This window comes from Lepisma saccharinum, chromosome 12 (genome assembly GCF_977018435.1).
Source record: "Lepisma saccharinum chromosome 12, izLepSacc3.1, whole genome shotgun sequence".
Lineage (NCBI taxonomy): Eukaryota > Metazoa > Arthropoda > Insecta > Zygentoma > Lepismatidae > Lepisma > Lepisma saccharinum.
In genome coordinates, this window is record NC_139240.1 from 38,734,179 (window position 1) to 38,759,857 (window position 25,679).

The 25,679-nt window shown below is 39.6% G+C and overlaps 1 protein-coding gene across 1 annotated transcript in view; it reads left to right on the top strand.

Annotated features, from left to right (window-relative positions):
- Window positions 1-333: 333 nt before the first annotated feature.
- egl (Egl_like_exo domain-containing protein) overlaps window positions 334-25,679 on the top strand; it is a 115,388-nt gene continuing 90,042 nt past the window's right edge. Inside the window, exon 1 of the mRNA XM_083132152.1 lies at window positions 334-1,744. Coding sequence (XP_082988278.1) covers window positions 473-1,744 — 1,272 coding nt within the window. The 5' untranslated portion in view covers window positions 334-472. The remainder of the gene's footprint in view (window positions 1,745-25,679) is intronic.

The window sequence follows — 25,679 nt, forward strand, 5'->3', positions numbered from 1 at the left end:
TTCTGCACCTTGGAAATGCTATGAATCACGACCAACTAACCACTTTTCTTCAACGTTGGGCATTCTGGAAGAGCTTTTTCGCTGCTGCATAGTGCTGACATCTTTTGTGATTGTACTGAACTACAAAGTTCGCTTAAGCTAGTCAAATATATTACTGTTTAGATTTCCACAATTATGGCTATTAATACTTGTGAATATAACAAATTGCCATAAATACTTATAAAAATAACGAATTACAATACAGTTTTACTTTAGATATACAAAGCAAGATATTGCGAGTTGGAGACAGAATTCCTTGTCACATCCCACATACAGTATTCAAGTTGATACTTGTAATGTAGACGTCACATGGACAAAGTATGCAATATGTCCGCTAGCATGAAGTGTTAGTGTTCGAGGGGTCCGTCGAAAGGACTTCTTTTTCGAAGTTTCCGCAATAACCAGAGCCTGGACATCAAGAAAACCATAAAACATGGATAGCACTGAATACGAACTGGTAAGAAATATGACGCTTCTTTTCTTCTTCGAGAGACTTATGGACAAGGGAGGTCCGAGAACTTTGCACGATCTCAGCTGTCAATTTGGAGCTAAAGGTTTCACGAAAGAAATGAGACAAATTGCTGGTGGATCTCAGTCAGGGTTGAAGAAATTTTTGTCGCAGTATCCAGCTCTTTTCTCCATAAATGGCGACTATGTACATGTCAATATGTTTAGTTGCGCAAACAATGCCAACGACCCTTCAGGCAAATGTGCAGGAAAACGAGATTATGCAAAGGAAGCTGTGGAATATTTTTGTGGTAAATTGTTGCAATATGGTGTTGGGACAGAAGTCCCAATAAAGAGTCTCTTGGGTCACAGGTCACAAGCTTCGCCGGAAGTACGACACATTTCTGGACAGCATGTAAAGGAATTTCGTGATTTTTTATTGAAGTATCCTGAAGCGTTTGCGGTGAAAGAAGAGACTGTGATTCTTAAAGAACACGAAGGCAAGGAAGCCCAGCCTTTCAAAGAATTGGAAGAAGTTAAAGTAGACCCTGAAGTAACGAATCAGCTGCTGTCATTTTTTACCCAGTGTATTGAAGTAAAAGGCCCTATGCTTGTTGATCAGTTGTTCCACAGTGTAGGTTCTCGATTTCCACAGGAGATGTGGTCAAAGATATTTAAAACCCCGCAGGATCTTTCTACGTTTCTGAAAATGCATTCGAATACCTTCCATGTTCAGTCAAATTTAGTAACATTAGTTCCTCGGAAAGACAGTGCCAAGCTACCTCAAAATAATTCAAACAATACTAATGCTACCACTAATACTAATGTTGTAAATAACAATAATATCAACAATCAGTGCACAGGTTCACCAACCAGCATTCAAAACCAGACATTGAAACAAAGAATCAACACCCTTGTAATGAAAACCATCGCTGACAATACAGAAAGGGATCGTGATCGAAATACATTTATTGGAACAGGAGATGTACGGGAAAACCATAAACTGAAAGTGTTGCAAGCTACAAAAGTGATTGTTAGTGTTAGAGAGAGTGCTCAGATTGTCGATGAAATTTTTAGGTTAGGTAGTGCAGTGTCTTTTGATTGTGAAGGAATTAATTTGGGACTGAAAGGACAATTGACTTTGTTTCAAGTGGGGACAATGTCAGGACATGCATTTATTTTTGACCTCATCACATGTCCCACCATTGTAACAACTGGTGGAGTGAAAAGGCTTCTCGAATCCGAAGAAATCATTAAGGTAAGTAGCATCTTATTGCTTTAAGTTTAATTAAATGTTTTTGCACATACTCTTATCTTACACTATAAACACTATTTGTTGTCCTTATTTATTGTCTACCACAATGGTAAATTTCTTGTATGGGACAGATGGCTGAAATTTGCTAATTCATTTAATTTGAATATTCGTACTTACGTACTAGAGCATTCACGTGAATCTTTGTGTGGTTTGTTTGTGCTGTTTAGATATCTGGGTAATTATGCGATATAGCCCGAACACCTCTCACTCGTTAATTTTACCATCGATACTTACCTGTTCAGCATTGCGGAAGATTCTTTAAGGTGAAGTTATGCCCTTTTCCATAAAATAGTGTCAAGAGAATTGCTATTTGGTTATTTCTTTTCTGCAGTCTGAGTCACAGGAGTTATCTTTTTTGTTATTGTGTTTGTATATACAGAGGCTGTGTAAGGCGATTGCCACAAACAGGATGTGTGAAAGTAACAACAAATCTGCAGTCAACCTGTCACCAAAGGTCAACATCGTTGTGATGAGTGGTTGATGCTTGAAAATAATGCATCATCGAACGCCACCAGAGATAGTTGTTACTCTGCCACTGTGTCACTTTAACTGAAAACAGTTATGCATACTCTTCACTGATTAGGTAGTACCTTCGAAATCCAAAGCGTTTTTAGGTCTGCTCGATGCTTCTTTGTTGCTGAAAGCAAGCCATATCTGTATTCACCTGCTTAAGGGAATATCCCCATTTCCTATCAGCCCGAGTTGATCGATACTGACTGTTATTATGTGCCTCGGTAATAAATACATAGTAAGGAGACAGGATTTATACCACCGTCGCTGTAATTTCGAATGTGGAGTCTTGCTTCCAGTCAGTGCTGGATCCAGCAGAAGTTACATTAGGGGAGGGAGGGGGGCAAACTTCAGTTGGGTAACTCACCTCACCAAGAATCAATTATACAATCCTACACTTGCACTGTTGTATGTAAACAATATATGGTACCGTAAACAGGAAGCAAGCAGACAGAGACTTGTTTGCAGAAATGGGGTCCAGGACTAGAATTGATGGTTATTGTTGTATGTGTTTATCATAATTCCTCCCATTACCAGGATAAACTGAATGATGAGATGAGAATAAACAAAGGAGAAAACAAAAAAGCAATTCTCTCAAGGGGCCTCGGATTTGATTCTCTTTCGAGGCATATTGCTCAGTAGTTCAGATCCAAATTTAAACGGCAGGTCAGTTCCGATCAACCTATCATGAGCATAAAATGGGCTTTAATGAAACTTAAAAAAATATTTTCGACCCTGTTAAACTTGGTGATAAAGAACGTTTGAGTTTTCAAAAATATTAGATGCATAATCTACCCAAGAACTTAGCAGTTGGGATAGGCGATCGCCCCTAGCGCCCTCCCATGGATCCGTACCTGACTAGGATGTGACGTCATTTATTTATGAGCGAGATAGGGGCTGTGATTGTTTCTTGGAAGCCTGTGCTTTCCATATGTGACAGCAGGTGGAGGAAACAGCAAGTCCGACGTAAATAGCAACCTTGTTCATAGACAGCACATGTTTTATTGCTATTGCACTATGCTACTTAAGGATGCAACTTGTATAGGGTGGCTGGCACCATTGATCATCAATTACGTTTAACAATAACATATTTATAATATTGACACCTTTTTATTTTCTGAACTAGTAACTTAGACATCACAATGACAATTTTTATTTGTTTTCCACATACTTATTAATTTGAGCTCCATTTAATGCAAGCTTTGGCTTGGCTTGGCTTTCCTTCTATCTGTTCGTGTCTTACCAGATTTTTCAGGTCTGAAACACTTCCGGTTGCATGAAATAACTGTTGATTCTTGAGATAGCATCACTTTTGCTAGAGGTCCACATTCCTGCAGCATTTGTTGCTGAACTTCAGCTACATGTTATTTATAATGGAAAATACACGCTGCTCAATGCTTAGGCAACTTGCTACAATTCTAAACAACATCCACTTCTTCCGCTGTGTCAGTTAGATTTTACATACGTCTAAAGAAAATACTAGCTCAATTGATATAAAAGTTAGTGACAAAAGGTACCCGCTTAATTTGTGGCCACCCTATAGATTGGCAGTGACGAATCAACGGTGTTTCTTCTGTTGGATTAATTTAAAGTTTATTTGTATGTCACCTTCGGATATTTTCTTTTGTGAAGCCGAATATTCTACTGTTCGATTACAATATATTGCTAGAGTATGACATCTGAGTGGAGAGAGAACATTTATTTCAGGTAGAGGCGCCCCACAAAATATAGCCATGCTTACATTGAAGTAGAATATATCCCATGTTTATAATATTCTATCATCGGTTCTTCTTTAATTGCCGACCTCCGTTGGAGAGCGATTATCACAGTCCACTGCGACACCAGAGGTCCTGGGTTAGAATCCCAGTCTGGGTATGGGCAGGGTTCGCCAAGGTGGGCCCAACCTGAAAAAACCGCCCACTTGAAAATACCCATTTTAAAACCCAGTGGGTTTTTAATTAACTTTGCTATTTCAATGATTTCTGAAATGAAGGAACGTCATAGAGATTTATGCTAACGTGGTGAGGATTGCATTTTAGATTCTTAGAATGCGATCAAGACTGTCATTATAACTCGAGATCAATTTTGCTATCTAAAATGCACAACACTTGTAATATTGAAATGAAGTAGAACGAAATATCAGAGCTCAGTATGATGATCTCTTGATGCTTCTGACAAAAGTCGTAGTGTATCTTATATCGTAATGTATCCATTATTTATACATCTGCTAATGTCAATTCAAACATACAAACTTGCTATCCACACAGGCACAGAGGTAACCAGGAAATCGTAAGAGAATAAAGGATACAAAATAAACATTACTATGGTTTAGCAGTTTGTTGCGATCTGCTAGTTGATGTGCCGGGCGGCAAAGTGCAGTATGTATTTTGAGTGGCAATTATAAATGTGAATTATTACATGCATTCACATTTTATTTATAAAAGCTCGACAAAACACGATTAAACTCACCAGGGCCCAGGTGGACTTTTTTTTACCCTGGGTATGGGTGTTCTGTTTAGTGCCTGCCCCGTTAATCAATTTCACCATATCGTCGCGATTAGCTAAATTGTCATAATAACAAAAATTATACTTGTTTAATTGTATTTATTTTCAAAGTCAGCTTCAGTAAATGTACACCATTAGGGAGAAGTCACACCGAAGCAACAGGCGGCTTCTGTTGCTGGAGGATTCCACCAATCGAACCCAGCCTTGTGAGGCCTGCCATACCACTACAGTGTGAAACGCTGCTGCTGATTGGCTCGTTTCCAAGCTGCATGTGTCGGCGTTTCGCTTTGGTTTGAAATCTTCCTAGATGCTGTGGAATTATATCATTATTGTGCCTTGAGCATACAGTAGTGTCTTGGTTAATCCGATGTTCCGTATAAGCAGAGCTTTTTCTTTTGTGAACTGAAACGCTGCAACGTCCTGAAGCAGAAGATAATTTCATTCAAGCGTAATTTCAAGCTTCTTTTTCCCCTAACATTATTGATACTTCCGTACCGGTCAATGTAAGTACACTATTCATAATAAGACTCGTGTCTCATTTTTCACATACTGTAGTTGTTACATTGTTGTTTCTTTGCCCTCTTCCTAATTCCCTGGGTTATTCTGTATAGTCAATTTTTTACAATTTGAGGTGGTCTCTGTCCCGTCCACTTCGAATTTCCAGGAATGTACTGTGTACCAATTGTCTTAATTGTCAAAAAAGTTGACCTAGTGTCACCATGGATGAAAATAAAAAGTAGTTTTCCATTGCAGATGTGGGCAGACGGACGCACCCTACGGCCGACTTTGGTTAAGAAAGTTAATTTTTTTCCCTCTTCTGTGCGTTTGCACTCCGTACCGAGCTGAGGCGAGTTTCAGATTTCCGACAGCTGATATAATTATAAGGGACAGCAGGTAACACAGCACGAATCTACAATGATTCTAGTTGTCTTTCATCCGATACTATCATGAAGAAAGTATGGTGAAGAAATTCGTGCTCTTTTAATCTATGATCGCCTTGGTCTTCTTTTATATAACTTCCCGAGCGTTTCTTTCTGTTTAATAAAACTTAGAAGCTGGTTTCCATTCCACTGCAGTCGGAGTTCGCAGTGAAATGGAGTTATGCAAATTGCGGAGAAAGCTACTTCGTCGGCGATGCTCGATAGAGAAGTAGTTGGACCAGTGTTGCAAGGGACATTATTTTCTTCGTAATTTGGTTTGCACTAACAACATGGCTAAATGAATGACTGTCACCCGATTCTGTCCGAAAGATATGGTCTTGTTCGATTCTGGTCATAATTCACTACAGATGCACATAGATTGATTGATTTGCTTTATTTTACTTCGTCTTTTGTGCCAGTTTTGGCTAATTTCCGAAGATGGGGATGAGTGATATGATGAAATTGATGAATGGACACTCAGAGACATCCATGCCCAGGCCGGTATTCGAAACCGGGACCCGTGCCGTCGTAGCGCGATGTGCTAACCACTCCGCCACGGGGGCCGGTATTGAATACTTCAATTTACTTCAAGTAAGAAGCAAAATGCAATCAGATTGATTGAATTAGGTTTTTTACTTCGCTTTTCTCCCACTTTTTGACTAATCGCGAAGATGAGGATTTGTGATGATTGATGATATGATGAAAGGACACTCACAACGACCATCCATGCCCAGGCCGTGATTCTAACCCGTGTCCACTGGCGTCGTAGCGCGCTGTGATAACCACTCATCCTTACCGTCGCGTCTCGCTTATCGCACGCATATTGAAGAGACTTTGTGTTCTTACTTCATTGCAGTATGCCTTCATTGTTAGGTTGAGTTCTATTATCATAAGTACAATGTAGTATTTCGTGGATTGACGAAAAAGTTATTATTTGATAAGAGAACTCAACCTAACAAGCGCCTCCCCGATGGCGCTGTAATAGCGTCGTCGCCTTGTAATTAAAGGTTGAGGCACATAGTAGTTCGGATCCCATTTCAAACTGTAGGTCCAGTCCCGATTAGCCTTTCTGTGCATAAAGTGGACTTATGTCTCCAACTCAATCAAATGAGCTTAATAAGGCTAAACTAATAATGAAGGCGTACTACAATGACGTCAGAACACAAAGTGTCTTCAATATTATGCGATAAATGAGACGCGACGGCGAGGATGAGTGGTTATCACAGCGCGCTACGACGCCAGTGGACACTGGTTCGAATCCCGGCCTGGGCATGAGTGTTCTTTGGGACCGTCCCTTCATCGTTTTCATCATGTCACTCATCCTCATCGTCGCGATTAGGCAAGAGTGGCAGAAAAACGAACGAAAATATACCAAACCAATCAATCATCTTCACGATTAATCCATTGAGATAATAAATCGAGGTAGAGTAAGAACTATACCAAATTGCAACATAAGTCTATATGATAATGCACTTTCAAAATAATTACCCCTATACCTAGGTTCATAACAAATTTCACCCCAGTGGTGTGTGATAGATTGTCAAATAACGAATACGTGCGCATTTCTTCATAATTTGGTGCAAGTCTCACAGAGTTACCACGTTGCCTTTTCTGTTTTAATATCTGGATTTTACTCGTAATTTTTTTTAAATAAAGTGTTTAATTTGCCCATCAATGCACTTGAGAAATTTGGAGGGATGTTTAGTGTGCGGGCGCAGTGAGTGCAGGATTTAAAAATTTCACTGGATCACACTTGCTCGTATCCTATATAAATCGTCTTAGTTGAAAGGAATTAAAGATTACTTGGAATTTCACACAGTTAACACGCAACTCATACCTCCGGAACTAATTGAATTCATCCGTGATCTCTTGGACGATTGTGCTATTTCCATGTGGATTCGGCCATCTTCGTTGTCTGGACAAGTAGAACGAGAATATGAGAATGCGCTAAAGTGCGCCATACACGCCTCGTATTAACTGCCGGATATAAAAAAATGCAAGGAAGATCGTCGTGCAGGGGTGCCCTTCCCCCTAAAAATCTTGTCATAATCCCCATGAAGCATTTAATTACAACAGCGTGTCTGCTGCTATCTTATTACTGAAAGTCACTTTTTTTTCTTTTAGCTTAAATGAACACACTACATGATCTGCTTCCCCTAAAATTCTTCCTTTTTTTCATCTAAGGCCAGCTTTAGACGAAAGCATTTTCCTTAGCATTTTTCTTAACATTTGTGTCATGACCAAAGAGCTACCGTGTAAAGTGAGAAATGTTATGGCATTTCCCAAGGATAGAACCGGCTCTATTTCCGTAGCATAACCAATCAGAAGCGACCTCATGGTCACGTGTGCAAATGTAATGGCGGTCGCGTGAGATGTGAACAAGGTATCACTTCACACTTTTAAATGACGATAACTATTCAACCGAGAGGAATATCGCTTCATATTAAATAGTTTTAGGTAGAGAAGCATGGCACTGATTAAATACATAGTTTACAATGTTTACTGTACACGTACGGAAAAACATTTAAGCTTTTTCAATTGTAAACACCGTGCACACAGCATTGACGGTGTAACGCAACGTGCCTTTCGTGCTGTCTAAAGACCTGTCCACACGCTACGTCTTGCGCAGTTCGAAGAGATGTCTTGCTGTACGTTTTTTCTTACTCAGTTCCGCGCTGTCCATCATGGAGAAAGTGCTATTCTGGTCAATTTTCAGTTTGTCTTCCAAAAAGAAGGCAAATTAAACATCTTAAGAGCACGAGGCGTTCAGGATGGTACGGGCATTAGCTACTGAAAATGCACCAATTTTTGCACGTGACGTTACTTCGTGAAGTGCGTGCTGAGAAACATTGTGCTTATTTACTTATCACCTATGTCCTCTTATAAATATGTGAATAAATAAACCTAAAGACTATTCTAATAGTTCACTAAGATTAGTTTTCCTAATTCTATAGAATATTTTGCAATGTTCAAAAATAAAAAAAATAACATAAATAACCTTTCTTGATGATTCTCTTATGAAAAATGTGACGGCCCCCGTGGCGAAGTGGTTAGCACATCGCGCTGCGGCGCCAGGGGTCCCGGTTTGAATCCTGGCTTGGGCATGGACGTTTGTGATGTCTATTCATCAATTTCATCATATCATCACTCATCCCCATCTTCGCAAATTAGCGAAAAGTGGCACAAAAGCGAAGTAAAATAAAGCAAAGCAAAGCATCTTATGAAAAATGTATTTATAATTCAGCGTGCTTAAAATATTTCCATTATAAATAAATTAATTACAATGTTTAAGTTATTTATATTTTCATTACTTCATGTCGCTCTTTTACCTCTTGGATTAATCGCGACGATGATAATGAATGACGAAGTGATTAAATGGTGATGGTTCGAACTTGCGACATCTGGCTTTCTAGAGCATTACTCAGACAGTATTCCCATGGAGATATGTAAGGTAAGGTTTTAAAACACACTTCCTGCGGGGCTGAAAAAAAGTACCACCTTGTTACCATTTGTGGTTTGGCTTATTTTACTTCGCTTTTCCGCTTTTTTTGTCTAATTACGAAGATGGGGATGGGTAAGGTATGATGGACACAGAAACACCCATGCCCAGGTCGGGATTCAAACCTGGGACCTCTGGCTTCAGAGCGCGATGCGATAACCACTCCGCCACAGACACTAATATAGGCTAATCCGGGCTTGATCTATAATTGAACTCGGGGCCCCTTGATTATTGTTACCATGGTGTCATCGATTCAATAAAATCAACATTCAATCTTATCGTTGCGATTAGCCTGGAAAGGCAGAAAATAATTCGTACTCTGTCGTAGTTTCTTGGTCAGTCAAGAATCCAAATAAATGAAATTACCTTAACATTGACTTATACCGCTAAAGTAAATAAATGACAAAGGAAATATATTCTGATTCCGCCTCATTGCACATTGGTGCCAAAGTGTAAACTTTTCTACGTATGTTTTAGAAAATATATGTGCAAGGTGGATGTTATATTGTTTCAAGAAAAGTCACTCCCAAATTTTGATGACATTGTTTCACGCCATTTACACCCCCCTCCCCTTTGTGGGTAACTCTGTGTCCGTGTGACTGTATTTCTGTTTTTTTCTACCTCCTTGCGAGTCGGATAGTGATGCTGCAGGAGCATTGTGCCAACTACGTCACCTCCACTGGGACAGAGTGCAAACGAGAATTTTTTTAGCACCATCTTCAAACCCTTATACCATTACCTTATATATTGCCATATTTTTTTGGAGCCAATTTCTAGTCCATGCCTTCCTTTTTTCTTCTCGAACCTTTAATTTTTACAGTTGTAAGGAAAAAAGCAGCAGTATTCTCAAGTCGCTCGTTCATCTTGTTAGCTTGTCTGCTCTGCGGGAATAAAAGTCTTACCAACACGTAGGGTAAGGAGTGCCGTGTGAGGGGAACTGGCGGGTGAGGATGTACCACAATACTAGCCCAAGCAGGAAATCTAGCCTCGTGGTGGCAACACTAGAAAATTGCAAGTGTGGCATAAGTAGGGCGCCACCACCGCCATTAGCATTCGCAGCATCCATCGCGAGGAATCTCCCAAATTGTGGGTCAAGGCCTTAGCTTTCTCCGCTTCTGCAAGAAGCTGGGAGAAGGAAAGGAAATGCATGATTTCGCTTATCGAGTCTGAGGTTTAGTAGAGTGAGCGATCGATGAATGATGGGTCAACAAAGAGACTGGTTTTCTGCTTCACTTGGAGACCGCTGATGCAAGACGCAGCACTAAAACAATTGAGAAATATAGCTCGTCCTTCGATGCGATTCCATAAGTTCTTCGGACCGCTTTATACTGAAGCATTTGATTTCCTTTAACATTTTTTTCTACTATAAATGCCTCCAAAGATCTTGCAACATTTTCCCAGCAGACAGTATCTACTTGACACGGATGCATTTTATGTAACATTCCGGTTAATTTGCTATTGCGATGCGAGGAGTGCAGAAATCACTAGATAATATATACAGGACGAAAGACAGTATATTGATATTTAAACTGAGGGGGTGCTAACCAGAACACAAGGGGCGCGCGCACCCCTTCCACCCTCGTGGCCTCTTCGTATATTACCCTGATAAAAGCTTCGTTAGAAATTGTCAATTAATGCTGCAAATATCTGACACTTTTGATTCATTGATTTATTTTACTTCGCTTTTCTGCCCCTTTTGGCTAATCGCGAAGATGACCATGAATGGTGATAAGATGAAGTTCATGAAAGGACAATGACCAACACATATGGACGAGGACGACAGAAGGCCTCCCCCATGGACGTAGAGTTGTAATCAAAGGGTCCCGGGTTCAATACCCGGTGGAGGCACATTGTGGTTCGGATCCCACTTTAAACCAGGGTTGTTAAAGGTCCAGGAATCCATAAATTCTAAATGAATTTAAATTCGGTCCAAGTTGCGTATTGTTTCTTTGAAAAAGGTTCCTGGACCGTATTTAAATTGATGCGAGTCACGTGATATCTGCTTATCAGTCAAACATGACCTTGTGCATACAGACCAGCACACTGAAGCAAGCGAAGGTATTTCATGTGATTTGTAAGCTGGAACAAAAAGTTCCACGAGTTACAACCGACAGAGGTTTGTCTTCAGCTTATTACGAGGGTGGTTTGAAAAGTTCTCGGAATGGAATAGAAAGAAACGACTTACAACAGTGATTTTTTTTTGATTTTTCAATGTAGTCTCCCTGTACACTAATGCACTTGGTCCAGCGATGTTCCAATGCCTCGATCCCATCTCGAAAATTAGATTCCTCCAGGCCTGTGAAATACGTGTCAACTTCAGCTATTAGTTCTTCCTTTGAAGAGAATCTCCGTCCACCGGGGAAACTTTTGAGTTTGGGGAAAAGATGGAAGTCTGAGGGAGCCAAATCAGGCGAATAAGGTGGATGTGGCAACAATTCGTAACCAAGTTCATGAATTTTTGCCATGGCAACGACACTTGTGTGAGGGCGCGCATTGTTCTGATGCAAGATGATTTTCTTTCTTGCCAAACCTGGCCTCTTTTCCCGTATCTTATGCTTTAGTTGGTCGAGGAGATTAGTGTAGTATTGTCCCGTAATTGTTTGACCAGTGGGAAGATAATCGATCAACAGTATCCCTTTCGCATCCCAAAACACTGACGCCATTACCTTTCCGGCCGACCGTATTGCCTTTGCTTTCTTTGGTGGTGGTGAATCAACATGTTTCCACTGCTTTGACTGTTGTTTTGTCTCTGGGGTATAGTAGTGGACCCACGTTTCATCTGTCGTCACAAACCGGCGCAAAAAATCTGTTTGGTTTCTCTTAAAACGAGTCAAACATTGTTCGGAAACGTCCACTCTGATGCGTTTATGGTCCTGTGTTAAAAGTCGCGGCACCCATCTTGCAGATAATTTTCTCATATCCAATTCAACTGTTAAAATGTGATACGCCCGTTCGGATGACATTCCTATAGCTTCAGCAATTTCACGCACTTTCAGTCGGCGATCCTCCATGACCAATTTATGCACTTTTTCAATAATTTCTGGGGTAGTAGCACATTTTGGGCGACCACTACGTGGATTATCTTCTAAGCTGTCCCGACCAAATTTAAACTCGTTTGTCCACTTTGCAACAGTTGAATATGAAGGAGCAGGGTCCCCCAGTGTGTTCAGAAAATCGGCATCAATTTCCTTTGCTTTCATACCTTTCTTTACGAAGTACGTAATCACCGCTCGAATCTCGATTTTTTCCATCTTCACAAAGCACTGCACGGGAACAACTACAAAGTGACGTCCGCACCACAGATCTCTACCCAGAACACTGACGCGCCACGTGTTTATTAATAAAGGATGGCCTATTACTATGTGGGAACCTCGTTGTCCTAGCACTGACATCTGGTGGTGATTCCGAGAACTTTTCAAACCACCCTCGTATTTTGGGACAGGTAAACCACACTTGACATACAGAGTATAAAGCATACGAACACATACCAAAAATATGTAAGAGAAATATTTGTTAATTTGATAATTGTTTGCAATTGAATTTCTATCATGAACAGCTGCAAAGAAACAAAGCCTTTCCTTTTTATAGATTACAATGAATCGTTTTTATTTGATTAGGAAACTAAAAATGACATCAGTATTCTCATGCAGTACACACTCTCTAAAACATACTGCTGCTCGTTGCAACACATGATTTCCACAATCAAGAAACAAAATTAAGGGCATTCTCAAGTAAAATTATATTTCTGTAATTATCAAGTGCTTTACGGACTCAACGTCAATTTTGAATTTGTCGTTTTATCCAAATATTGTTAAATTTGAAAATACTCTTTCAGTTGATGGAATGTGCCTGAAATTGAATGCCATATTTTAAATCGTGAACGTGTCTTCTTTCTTTAATTAAAATTTTAGTTTACAATTTAGTTCATCAAACCAACCTGCGTTCTTCTCCCTTGTTTATTTATAGTAATAACTAAAAGCCCATTGAAGCATTGAAAAACCTTTCACTGTTCATAAGTCAGTCATTGTTCTCTGCAGTTTTCAATGCAACACTTAGGCTTTCTTATCGTGCATCCTAGGCTTCACATCAGGGTATGATCATTTTAAAGATGGTTTAAGCGAAATTCTCAATTTTTTATTCTTTCAATATATGATATCAATATCACATTGCAAAAACAGTTATTAATGGTTTCAATGTCATTTGCTGCGAAAAAAAATGTATAACTTTGGATTCGAACATGCAAACACAAGTATCAAATATTTACTTTAGACAGCACTCACGATTTTGAAACGTGGAAAGGTAATAATTTACGGAGAACGTGAAAGTTGGTGCGTTGACAGAATGTAACTACTGCCATATTGGCACTAACAACTAGGAAGCGATCTCAATGATAACATGGCTGCATGCTTTTCGCTAATAACTGTGATTTTTCAATTTATACACAAATACATCGACGCTTCGGAACAATAAATGCTTCCATGTAAAGTACTGTTTGCAGCAAGTTTTTTGAGAGCATTTACAATTATGCTAGCAAAAATGTTAAAGAAAATGCTCCCATCTAAAGCGAGTCTAACGTCGCACCCAGAAGCATGTAGGCGCAGCGCTAATTCCCCGGGCTATTCACCTGACACACCGACAGCAGCGAGTAGCCACTTCCAGGACCCTGTACAAGTGATATGTAAACTTCAAGCAACAGTAGCAGAACTGAAAAGAAACTGTGATCAGCAACTCGCCATGCCAAGGAAAAGAAGAAATGAAATAGGAGTCAATGAAGCAATAGACGTCCGCAGGATTTTTTCCAGGGAGAGGCAAGCAAGGTGATTTTTTCCAGAGGGGGGGGGGGACAAAAGAGGCATATTTTATCCCTTAATAGCGATACCTCCTCAAAAAAACGCAGCTTCAGTCTGAAATTATCAGGTCCCTTCCAAAGTCCTTATAATAATTAACATAAATTACGTTGACTGAAATGAAGTTATGTGTGAAATATATACTTTTTAGGTGAACATTCATTTTCCAGGTGGAGACCGTGGCCCTTCCTTGCCCCCTTTCTTACGTCCATGCAATGAAACGCCACTCAAAGAAAAAATGACCAAGAAAAACAGTCAATCAATAATGAGATATAACGTCATTTCTGGATTTGCGCACATGAACATCCGAAATTTATCTATCAAAAATGAAATACGTGTTGCTAAAAACATAAAATATATTTGTTAAAAAACTAGATAAAAAATTAAAAATGTAATTTCTAAAGAGAAAAATCATCGTTCTCCTGCGGTGGACTCGAACTCGCAGACCCGACTTACCTTCAGTCCACCTGCTCTAACCAACTGAGCTACCCAGGAGAACTAACAAAGAAAGCTTAAATGTTATTGTTAAAGTGATACATGGTATTTGCACATGGAAAACATTGTGGGTCCATTTTGGCATTTCAATTCCCGTGTTATACAGCAGTTCCCCTTTGGAAATAACTGCGAAAAGTTTTATTTTCACTATATCAAAGCATAAATGCAAAGATTCAGTTTCCAGTCCTAAGAAATCTTTCTCAAAATTGGTGCAATACCGAGACAACAGCAAGCAAGCATCTTAAAACAATGCACCTTAACATTAAACAATGATTCAAGCTTTCTCGGATAGATGGCACTACATTAGCTCCTGCAAATAAGACATTAAAATATGTTGACAACCGAGCAATGGAATTACGCTAAGAAAACTTTAGAGCGACAAAATTGAAGTTATATAATGTATATTAAAGGTAAGTTTATTACTACTGTAGAAAATCAAGTGTTTTTACAAACTTTTAGAGAGCTTCAGGAAGTTACGGAGTATTTTTGAGAAGAGACTTTGTACAACTATGACAATACTAAAATTGCAACACTTTACAGTTTAACCAAGGAATAAAAAATACGTCACTCTACAAGGAAAAATATGACAAGTCGAAAATCAAGTCAGTCAGTAGTTTGCAGTGTGCAGAAATTCTGAGTGCAAATTACTCTCATACTTTAAACGTGTATAATGTTATATAGAGCTACTACAACAAACACAGCGGAACTTTTGTAGTCATATGATTCAAGGTCCGTTAAATTGTTTGCCGCCTGCTTTGGACCTTTTGAGCAAGCCGAGGTGGTTGTGAAATGTGACGTCATATTTTTTGGCCATCCTTAGTGTGAAGGCAAGATGTGCTAGGAAAAATGTTCTGAATAAGTGTTTGTGTAACCTCGAGAATAAAAATCTTGATCAGTCTTATGATTTGTTCAATACAATACGAAAAATTGTAAAAGCAAAAAACAGAAAGTATTTCGTGTTTTGTCAATATTGTCGATATTTGAACCGCAGGTCCAAAAAATTAAAAGGACAAATACCATAAAGCAAAAGCAATGGATCCAGAGCTGCTCTTTTTTCAATTCTTTCCAGCACTAACCGTGGGTAAATTTATGTTTTTGCTTACTTATATTTTTTTCTATGCACCATTACATTCCTGTATTCTGTGAAAGTTGTGTTGGCGATGCTCTCAATATGTGTTTTTTCTATTAAAACAAGACCGTTGTATGCTTTACAGTGCTGAAAATAGCAGACACTCGGAGAAGTTTCATCTTGATGACGTCACAGAAAGCCTGCAGGGGTTGTAAACATGGGGGCTGGAAAAAAGGCGAGTTATGACCAGACCTTCAAGAGCGGGGGAAACTAGCGGTCTACGGACCTTGTAGTGGAACCACATGGAAAAGAGCCTGCAGTCCTGTTTCCATGTACTCTAGTTCTAGTTGTTTGTCTGTATGATCGCCCCGCTTGGAGGGGAGGGACAGAGTGTATCACGCTTCCTTATGGCCCTAGTCGAACGGGTGAAGGGGGAGGTGCATGGGGACTTTTGGCCGAAGCTTTTTTGTTTGTGGTCGCTCTACAGCACAGCACCCTACAACGTCAGGGATCCGTGGGGTGGTTCAAATCCCGACATGGGCTTGTACAGGGTCAACGAAGTTAGTAATACGTTTGTTTTAAAGAGCTTACATTGATATACTTGTGTGTTGAATTGTGTCTTCTGCAAATATGATGTATAAAGAAACAAACTGCCGGAGTACTAAGTGAGGCGAGTGTACAATCTTTGTGTGTATCATTCATCAATTTAATCATAACATCGATCATCTCCGTCTTCGCGATTAGCCAAAAGCAACGAAGAAGAGAAATAAAATGAACTAAATCAATCAATGTATCATGCACATTAAACATTGGTAAAAACAATACAAGAATGCTGTTTTGGCTCAATAGAGAGAGAGAGAGAGAGAGAGAAAGAGTACGTAAATTGTTCATTTGATGTAAGTTGAAATACGAATTACGTAAATAGTATTTCTGTATTGAGATGTGCTATTTTGTATTGTGACTCTTAGATATAAGAGTTTGAATGTTATGTGTTGAATGGGTTACGAATCATTTCAAGCAATCAGTTTTTCTGCTTTGCTGATTTGTCCGACCCACCTCCCCCCATACAACAGACAGCTTCGTTTTGTGCCGTATTCAGTGTTCCTTGCAGGTGACTCAGTACAATCGGCTAGCGCATTGGTCTTGTGCCCGTTTCAAGAGGGTAGGAGGGTGAAACTGGTACATAGCTTGGTTGTGTGTGCTTTCGGGGTTGAGAACTTCGTTCGCTGCGCTGTACATTGAGATCGACTTATCCGTACATAGTAGAGACATCGTCTTTGCCAGCCAGATCCAGTGTTGCCAGTTGTATTAGAATTATGCTACACCAATTCTGGCTAGATTGTTCTCTTTTAAAAGTATCACTTGCGCGTGTTGTTCTTCTCTTCACTGTCATACAAGGAAGCCTTTAAAAGCCGTGTTCTCTTGTATCATTACATGCATATTATGTGTGCTTGTCAACTGTGATATATGGACATTTAATGAAATTTTTAACGCCGCTGATACATGGACGTCTTCAGGATTTTTTCCAGGAAGGGACAAGTAAGGTATTTTTCCAAGGGAGGAGGGACGACGACAATGAGGCAGAATTCCCCCAAAATAGTATTACTCCCTTTTTTTAAAAAAAAACTCTTCAGTTTCAAGTTATCATGTTCCTGCAACACCCTTGCAATTTTTCAATTTATACACAAGTACATCGTCGCTTCGAAACAATAAATTTTCACCTTTGCTGCTTTCAGATTACAGGCATACGAAGTGGCATGTAATTCAAAAGGTTTTGAAGAAACATCAGTTTCATAAATAAGGTTGGATGAAATTTGACAAAAAAAGACCTTCCGCTGTGCTCGAACTCAGGTTACCCGCATGCTAGTCCGACACGATAGCCAACACTCCAAACGAGACAACACGAAACGTTTTTTCAAGTAGTCGACTAAACCGAAAATTTATTTTCAGTTTGCTAATTCCCAAAGTTTAACATGGCCTGGCAGGTGTGTCTTGCATTTTCTGTACTTTTGTTATTTGAGTAGCTTTCGTCTCTCCCTAAGTTAATCACGGGAATAGTGAGGAATGTTTTTTAGACGAGGATGATAAATAGACACCCAGAAATAATCACCCTCGCAAAAAATCCAGAACTCAAGCCTGAAACCTTCGATGAGAGGTGTGTATCTTGTTCTAACTATATCTGTGTTTTTTCGTTAGATTCATGGTATTTCGTGAGTAGATATGAAGAATCGTAGCTACGGAACCATTGAGAAGATATCCTTCGGCAAGATAGAGAATATCTCTATCCCTTGTGATAGAGAACCTATTAGAAAAATGAAAGGACAGATTAAAATATTAAATTTGATGTTTATCCTTTCGTCAAAATGCCTAGAAAACAATATAATATACTTGTTCACTGCTAGAAAAAATAAAAGAAGTTGCCCATGGTGGTGATGGAACCCAGGCCTCGCTGATGAAAGACCTGCACGCTAACCAACACACTATCAATAACACTACATTTTCTTTTCCCCAGTCAGTCTGTTTCTTCCTCAACACCTAGGTATTATTTTCGTTCAAAGCATTAATATTATTGTAAAATATAGAACTTAGTGTAATGCAAGGAGTGAAAATATAAACCCAGTCCGTCAGGTTCGTTCCCAAACAACATTAAATAAAGGAACGTAACGTGGACCGTGTATTATTCCATGTCGAGAACACGAGACATTAATTCCGACAATCTTCATCTCGTATTTCTCTGCTCAATTTCCCAAGATGTATACCCTTGACTGGTATACAAGCCGCAGAATTGCAATGCTGTTTGGGTTGTCTACTCACAAGGCTCTTGGTGGTCAGACACCGAGGGCTTGCTTCAGTTCTTCAATAGGGTCGTTACAACCCAGCAGTGTCCAAGACTGTACCTTAGATTCTCGAGACAGCCAGCACCTGGATTAGTCTTTCATGCTCACAAGTGGATAATTGTTTATCGTCAGGTCAGTATTCGATCCACGTTGCATATTGTTTCGTTTCAATACGGAACGTGGACCCTATTTCAACTGATTCGGAAGAAAAGGCTCCTGGACCGTATTTAAATTGACCCTGGAATAAGGGTTACTGGACCGAATTCAAATTGGTTCCCAAAAAAGGTTTCCGGACCGTATTTAAATTGATTCAGAAAAAAAGGTTCCTGGACCGTATTTAAATTGATCGGGAAAATAGGTGCCTGGATCGAATTGAAATACTTTACAGATAAAAAGGTTCTTTACGGTCCAGTACCCATTTACACTTGCTGATTTTCTCTCCTGGACCGGATTCAAAATTCCTGGACGTTTAACAACCCTGCTTTAAACTGTAGGTCCAGTCCCGATTAGCCTCTGTGTGCATAAAGCGGACTTGAAAAACAAAACCAAAAGAGCTCAAACAAACTAGCCCCCAGGGGATTATACTGGATATGAGTCTAGTCGCCAGAGCCTCGTTGACCTCTAACGTATCGAATATGCATTTATATGAACCGTGAAACTTCACGGGAGTATCCGGAACCAAGTGAACGGAATTAATGCCATGGAAGCATGCAATTGTTCCCCACGGGGTGAAAAATACACCCCAGTCTTAACACATGCAAACACACGTGTCAAGAAGTTGGTCCTGAAAACCGAACCGGAAAGTAGCTATGCATTTCCTTGGTTTCCCCTCGACAGAATCACCCATCGCTTCAGTTCGCACCTTGTCTGCCGAGGATAATTGCGGAGGCGCATACTCCTCGACCATCGGAGTGTTAAAGAGGTTTCCGGGGACGTGCATTAATTCAGCATAATGGGGCAAGTAGGTCAGAAGCGATGCAGCCCGGATTGGCGTGACCGCTTCTGATGAATGTCTTATTGGCATCATATTTCCTCCTCTCCGGAACAACTGCACATGCGAATTCCTGTGATTTTTCACGAACGCTGACTGCTCTGTTTCACCACGCGTTCTTCTTTAGCCTTGGGATGGGAGGACACACTTGATGACAACGAATCAGCATAATCGTCTTGGGTTCCTAGGAAGAAAAAAAACACCAAGTATTCACCAAGTGCTCTTTTCCAAAAATGTCTGTTCGAAAAAAAAAAATCGTGTTGACACGCACGTTCTGCCTTGGGGAGGGTGCGAAATCACTGCAGATTGGTGGGGGACAAGGAGCAGAAAGACACAGACAGACACACAATATATATATATATATATATATATATATATATATATATATATATATATATAATGTCATTAAATATATGTAAATTATTAAATAATCAAATTATATTATAAAATATACAATATAGATCGACTGTCTTTCATTCAAAATGTAATTGCAAATTGAAGATTTTAATGTACTACTGATGCTATGAACCATGATTTGTGTAAGGGAGGGGCAAAAATTAGAGACATTAAGAAGATAATAGTTTCCTGTATAAAATTCACATATAAATGCTATTACGTGTTTTATTAATATATTTATATACTTCGTGGTTGCTAACGAAAGGCGATGAGAAATGGAGAAGAAATAACAAGTCGGTCTAATTTCTGTGTTCTGGGTATTGCTGGGTTCAGTGTCCTAAGAGATGTGGCTCTTTGTTGTCCGTTCTTTTTTTTTGTATGTTTTCGATATTATTCCAGTCAAGTATATTCGAATCCCAAACTAATTGTTTGTGTTTGTTGTTAAAACAAAAACTACCCCCCCCCGGAAGAATTTGGTGGGGGGGGAAATTTCAGGCCAAGATTGTTGGGGGAATTCCCCTCGTCCCCCCGGGATTTTGCACCCTGGCCCTGGGGGCTTTAGGTTAGTCCGTATACAACCCCTTATCGGACTTCTCAAAGGGCATGAATGGGTTTGTAGGACTAAGCCCCTGCGTGGTCTGCGGTGTACGATTTCTTTTGTTTTTACCTAGAGTTACTTGGAATAGAAGATTATTACTGTCTTCTTTAGAGCTTTATCACCTTAAAACAGACAATTCACCCGATTTGACTTGTAGGCCGAAACCTATTAGCTATATCGCCGTTTAAAAAACCCTGGACTTTTGGTGATGCAGAGAAGCACACCTTTCGGAATCTGGGTTTAAAATATCCTCCGTGGTGTACACCAAAAGCGCGGCTAAGATATTTCCCAGAGATACCTTGAATCACCAACCTATCGGCAACCGTGATAATGTCCACCGAGTTTACAGAACTTTCCGCTTTTATATAGTGAATTTTTTTACGGCACCGTAGTTCTTTATACATCCACATAGTTACAGAACTTTTACAATGTTCTTGTATTTTTGTAGGATATCAAAATCCTTTACATTATTTTTTTTAGTAAAGAAGTCAGTTGTAAAAACCTTTACATACATATATGACATTAACAATAAAATATTTTTAAACACTTTTTAGAGAAACTGATTTGACCATAGATTATTTCTACACAGATGTAGAAATAGCATTCAGTTAGCGTTTGAAAAACGCGCAGTCGACTAGGGCGACACGGTGCATAAAATTTATTTCTAGAATTTCTTCTAGAACATATTTCATGCAATAGTTTCTTAACGTCGTAAGTCCATTTTGTAGTACAGCAAACGGCAAGTGGGCAAATCGTTTTTTTTTCTTCTTTATTGTACACCCTGTGTTACGTAGAATTTCAACGAACAATGCAGGCTCGACCAGAAGTCGGACCGGGTCTCTGGCATACCGTGTCATTACTCTACCAACTGAGCTTCCGATACATCCCTGGCCTCGTCTGACTTTTCGATGTCATCGTGTTACCTGTGTGGAATTCTCTGCCATCAGTTATGTGTGTTTCAAAAACGACGAAGAGTGCATATAACATAGGACACTGAAAATTAACATATTGGAAATGTAACAAATCATTATGCAATATTTTGATAAGTCAGTAATTAAGTTGGGAATTCTCTTAAGTGTATAATGAAGAAATATTTTGTTTTCTTAAACACTGGGACATAACAACAGGGAAATTATTGGGTGGGCTTGAGCCCCAGAGGCCAATATAAGTTAGCGCCACTAGATCTACCGTATTTCACCGCATAATCGTCGCAGATTTTTTTTTTGTAAAATAAGCTTGTGCGACCATTATGTGAAGTTTTTTTTTTTTTTAAGTGCCGGTATTATGGGGTCTTAAAATTCATTTATTACCAAACTGACTTTCAGGCAAGAATGCCTGAATTCCTGATGCACGGAATACTATTGAATATAGTCGAAATCGACGCGCATAATATCTTTGTGACAATTAACTAACTTCCTTCGGTCTGGAAAAAAAAATAACACATTAGTTGTTATTGATTTGTGCATTATAGATGAAATATTACACCTGAAAATTTACTACAGTGTTGCGAAGTATGAACTTAGACAATTTGATGTTCTCTGTCCGAACATTGTGCACTGCTATCATTGGTTTCGTTATATGACGCGACTATAGCACGATGAAAAATCATGAACCAATTTGTTGACTGAAAAAGCAGGGTGCGACGATCATGCGATGAAATACGGTAATTTTTCCTGAATTTAGAATGCAACCGTGATTGTTTGACTAATTGCATACACATGGTGGTGGCTTGTTAGCTGTGGAAAGAAAACAAACGTGACGTGAGCGTTTCCGAGGCTAAAGAGCGTGGAGCCGATGGTTATCGTGGTTGATGGTTCTTCTGCTGAACCAGAGGCTTTCTCGTCACCAAGGGGTTTGGAGGCCAACGGAGCATGAGGTTGAAGACCGATTTCTTGGTAGCTGCGAGGTACTAATCGGCACAGCTGTAATGAGTACCCTTACGTAACGGTCGTCCTCGTCCATCCGGTCGTATCTCGTGAACTAGTAGAGCTAAATATGACGTAATCGGAGGTGCTCTTTCAACGAACAAGAAACGAGAGCCGTGCGGAAGTACTGTTGCAAGTTTTAGTGGATATGAGGGGAATATATTGTACAATAATCAGTGCTCGAAGTGGAAATTCCTATCTTGGTGAGGGTGCTTGTTCAAGGTCGAAGATAGCTGGGGGGTTCTTATAGGGGCTATCCACGAGTAAACAAAAACATATCGAACGGCACAATCGATTGTGGAACTGTAGCACAGAAACTTCCGGTTCACGGCGGCCGGGTAATTAAAGCGCGTACTTGCGACCTTTCTTCTCGTTTTGTATAGCGGATGAAATGGATCATATAAAAGCACTTGGCGACGTGGAGGATAAGAGATATCAGGCCAAAGTAGAGACCTTTGCATATCAATTGGATGAGCAACTAGGAAGTAATACGGCTATTCCAGGATGAGATCCATTTGCTGACCGTCGTTGCATTTGTAGCCTACATATTTAATATAAAGTATTTTTTCTTACACAGAGCGCTTAAAGCATGTAAATCTTTGGATGCATACAGTTATGTTTTAAGTGAAAAAGTGCGAGATGTACGAACATATATAAAGCGGGGGCCTCCCCCATGGCGCAGTGGTAGCGTCATTGCCTTGTAATCAAGGGGTCCCGGGTTCGATACCCGGTGGAGGCACAAGTGGTTCGGATCCCACTTTAAACTGTAGGTCCAGTCCCGATTAGCCTTACTGTGCATAAAGTGGACTTAAAACACCAACTCAAACCATATAAAAAGCGGAAAAGGGAGCTTTTTTCTTCTTTCTTCAGTCAGGACGAGTCGGAGGAATGCGACAATGCACACTTGCTGGTTTCGTTTCCGTTTGAACGCAGAAATACAAAAACGCTCATTAAGTCAATTTTCTGCTATTTGTGTTAAGCATGACGATGAAGATGAATAATAAACCGGAAAAAATAATGATGACAAACACAATGACACACCATTGCCTGACCAGTGTTCAAACCTAGGACCTATTCTCTATCAGTGTTGAAGAGATTTCCATTGCAAAAACGAAAATTAATAATAGTACCCGCACTTAGTTTTCTGGTTACACAAAAAATTATTTCTTCTAGTTACACAAAAATTTATTTCCTCTTGTTCGTTACACAAAAAAATATTTTTTTCTGGTTACACAAAAATTTAATACAGTTCGTGTATTCCTCAAGAACATAACGTGTAATCTAACTGACTATGACCGAGCATCTTTTGAAAGGAAAAGTAATATTTTTGCTCAAAACAGAGAGAAAATCGAGATTTGAATGATTTTTCTTTTACCTTTAGTGAAGTACAAGGGGTGTTGGACGCAAAATTTTTGGTCGGGACGGAATCAGTACGGGGTATTTTTAAAGTCCTGACGTTCAAAACTGGAAAAAATAATGTTATTTCTCGACTAAATTGGGAGATTTTAGGGGCGGAAAATATTCAAAATTGCCCGATACTAAAAAATGTTAATTATACACACAATTTCACCCTCGGATGATGATTTATTTTACATTTCTGGAATAAAAATTGCTAATTTCAATACATTTCGGACATTTAGTCTACAAAAAAATTAAACTACTTTTAAACTTTATTATTTAGATTTTCCGAAGTCTGGATCGGAACGGAATTTTTTTCAGGTCCCGACTTTTTGGATTCCTGCACATCCGTTGTCATTACTGCAGAGTCTACTCCTGCTAATGGGCTTCCAATTTTCACGCCTGACAGCTTGAATGAAATAATTTTGGCGCCCTAGATCTCGAGGAAATTGATGAATCGAGATCTGTGAAAGATTATTTAGCCCTGATCGTAGTTTACATCCTCCTTGTACACACCCATTCGTTCCTTTCATACATGACAATCTCAGCTCCCTTTAGCGGCATGTTGCGAGCCTACAATCCGGAAGTTGTTGTGCTACAAGTATGGCGTCCGCGCGAAGGTACTTCTTTCCGGTGGATAGCCCCTATATGGACCAACATGGAGACAATGAAGTAGGTTGAGGCAGAGGCGGCTGTGGCGTTTTGGCGCATCCCTACTTTCCACCTCGCCTCGTCAGTTTCCTATCTGGTCTTCCTGTTTTCACCTTTCTCCAATAAAACAAAACATGACCATTTACTGTTTTAGTGACAAAATGTAATAGGCTTGTTTTTAAATACTTTAAGTGTTCCTGTTGAAGATCACGTTTAACGTAAGTATTTATTTACTACGTACCTACTGGCATCATAATAACAGTAATCTCTTAGTTTAAATTGTTACGTGATTCTGGAATATACTTATACAGCAGTAACTTCAATTAATTCTTGTCTATACAAATCGAACTTTTTTTAATATATATATAGCAATGATTATGTAATCAGAAATAAAAGTTTGGTGCTACGTCCTGCGCAGTCGCTCAGCCCTTCAGCCGCCCCTGGTTAGAGCTGGGGGATTACCTAAGCAAATTATGTTACCTGGGAGATGCTTTATGAAAATGTTTGTAAGTGGTGGGATAGCATCCACTTTGATTGATTGAGTTGGTGTTTTTAAGTCCACTTTGTGCACACTACGGCTAATCGGGACTGGACCTACAGCAAAGTGAGATCCGAACCACCATGTGCCTCCACCGGGTCTCGAACCCGGGACCCCTCGATTACAAGGCGACGGCACCCACTTCGAGTACTGACAAAAATGGTAAAGTTGTTGAAGGAATACCTTCCCCTTTTTGAATAAGATGGAATAAATTCAGATCTCGAGACGAACCTCGAGAATCATTGTCAATATCAACATAAATCTTTCAGATTGCGATAAGTAACGAAATAATTAGTTTAGATTTTTTTACATGGGACTGAGAACAACTCCATTATGTGTGTAAATACATTTGCAACTAAAGTAACGGGCCTCCACGGTGGCTTAGTATTAACGCCATAACCTTGTAATCAGAGAGTCCAGGTTTCAGTACCCGGTGGAGGCTCGTAATGATTCTGATCAATCTTGAACTGTAGGTCCAACCCCGTTCAGCCTTCCTGTACAGAAAGTGGACTTAGTAAATTCAGGCTGTTATTTTTAGTTTTTAATTCGGCCTTACTAGAAAAGCAGCAGATTTAATGCGTTATTTTCCCCTTTTCGATTTATTTTATCTTTTAATGGTGGTAGATGCCCCATTCATTTACCACTACATAATTCTAACTACTGCTCTGCTTCGGCAGTCATGGAAACTAAGATTCTCTT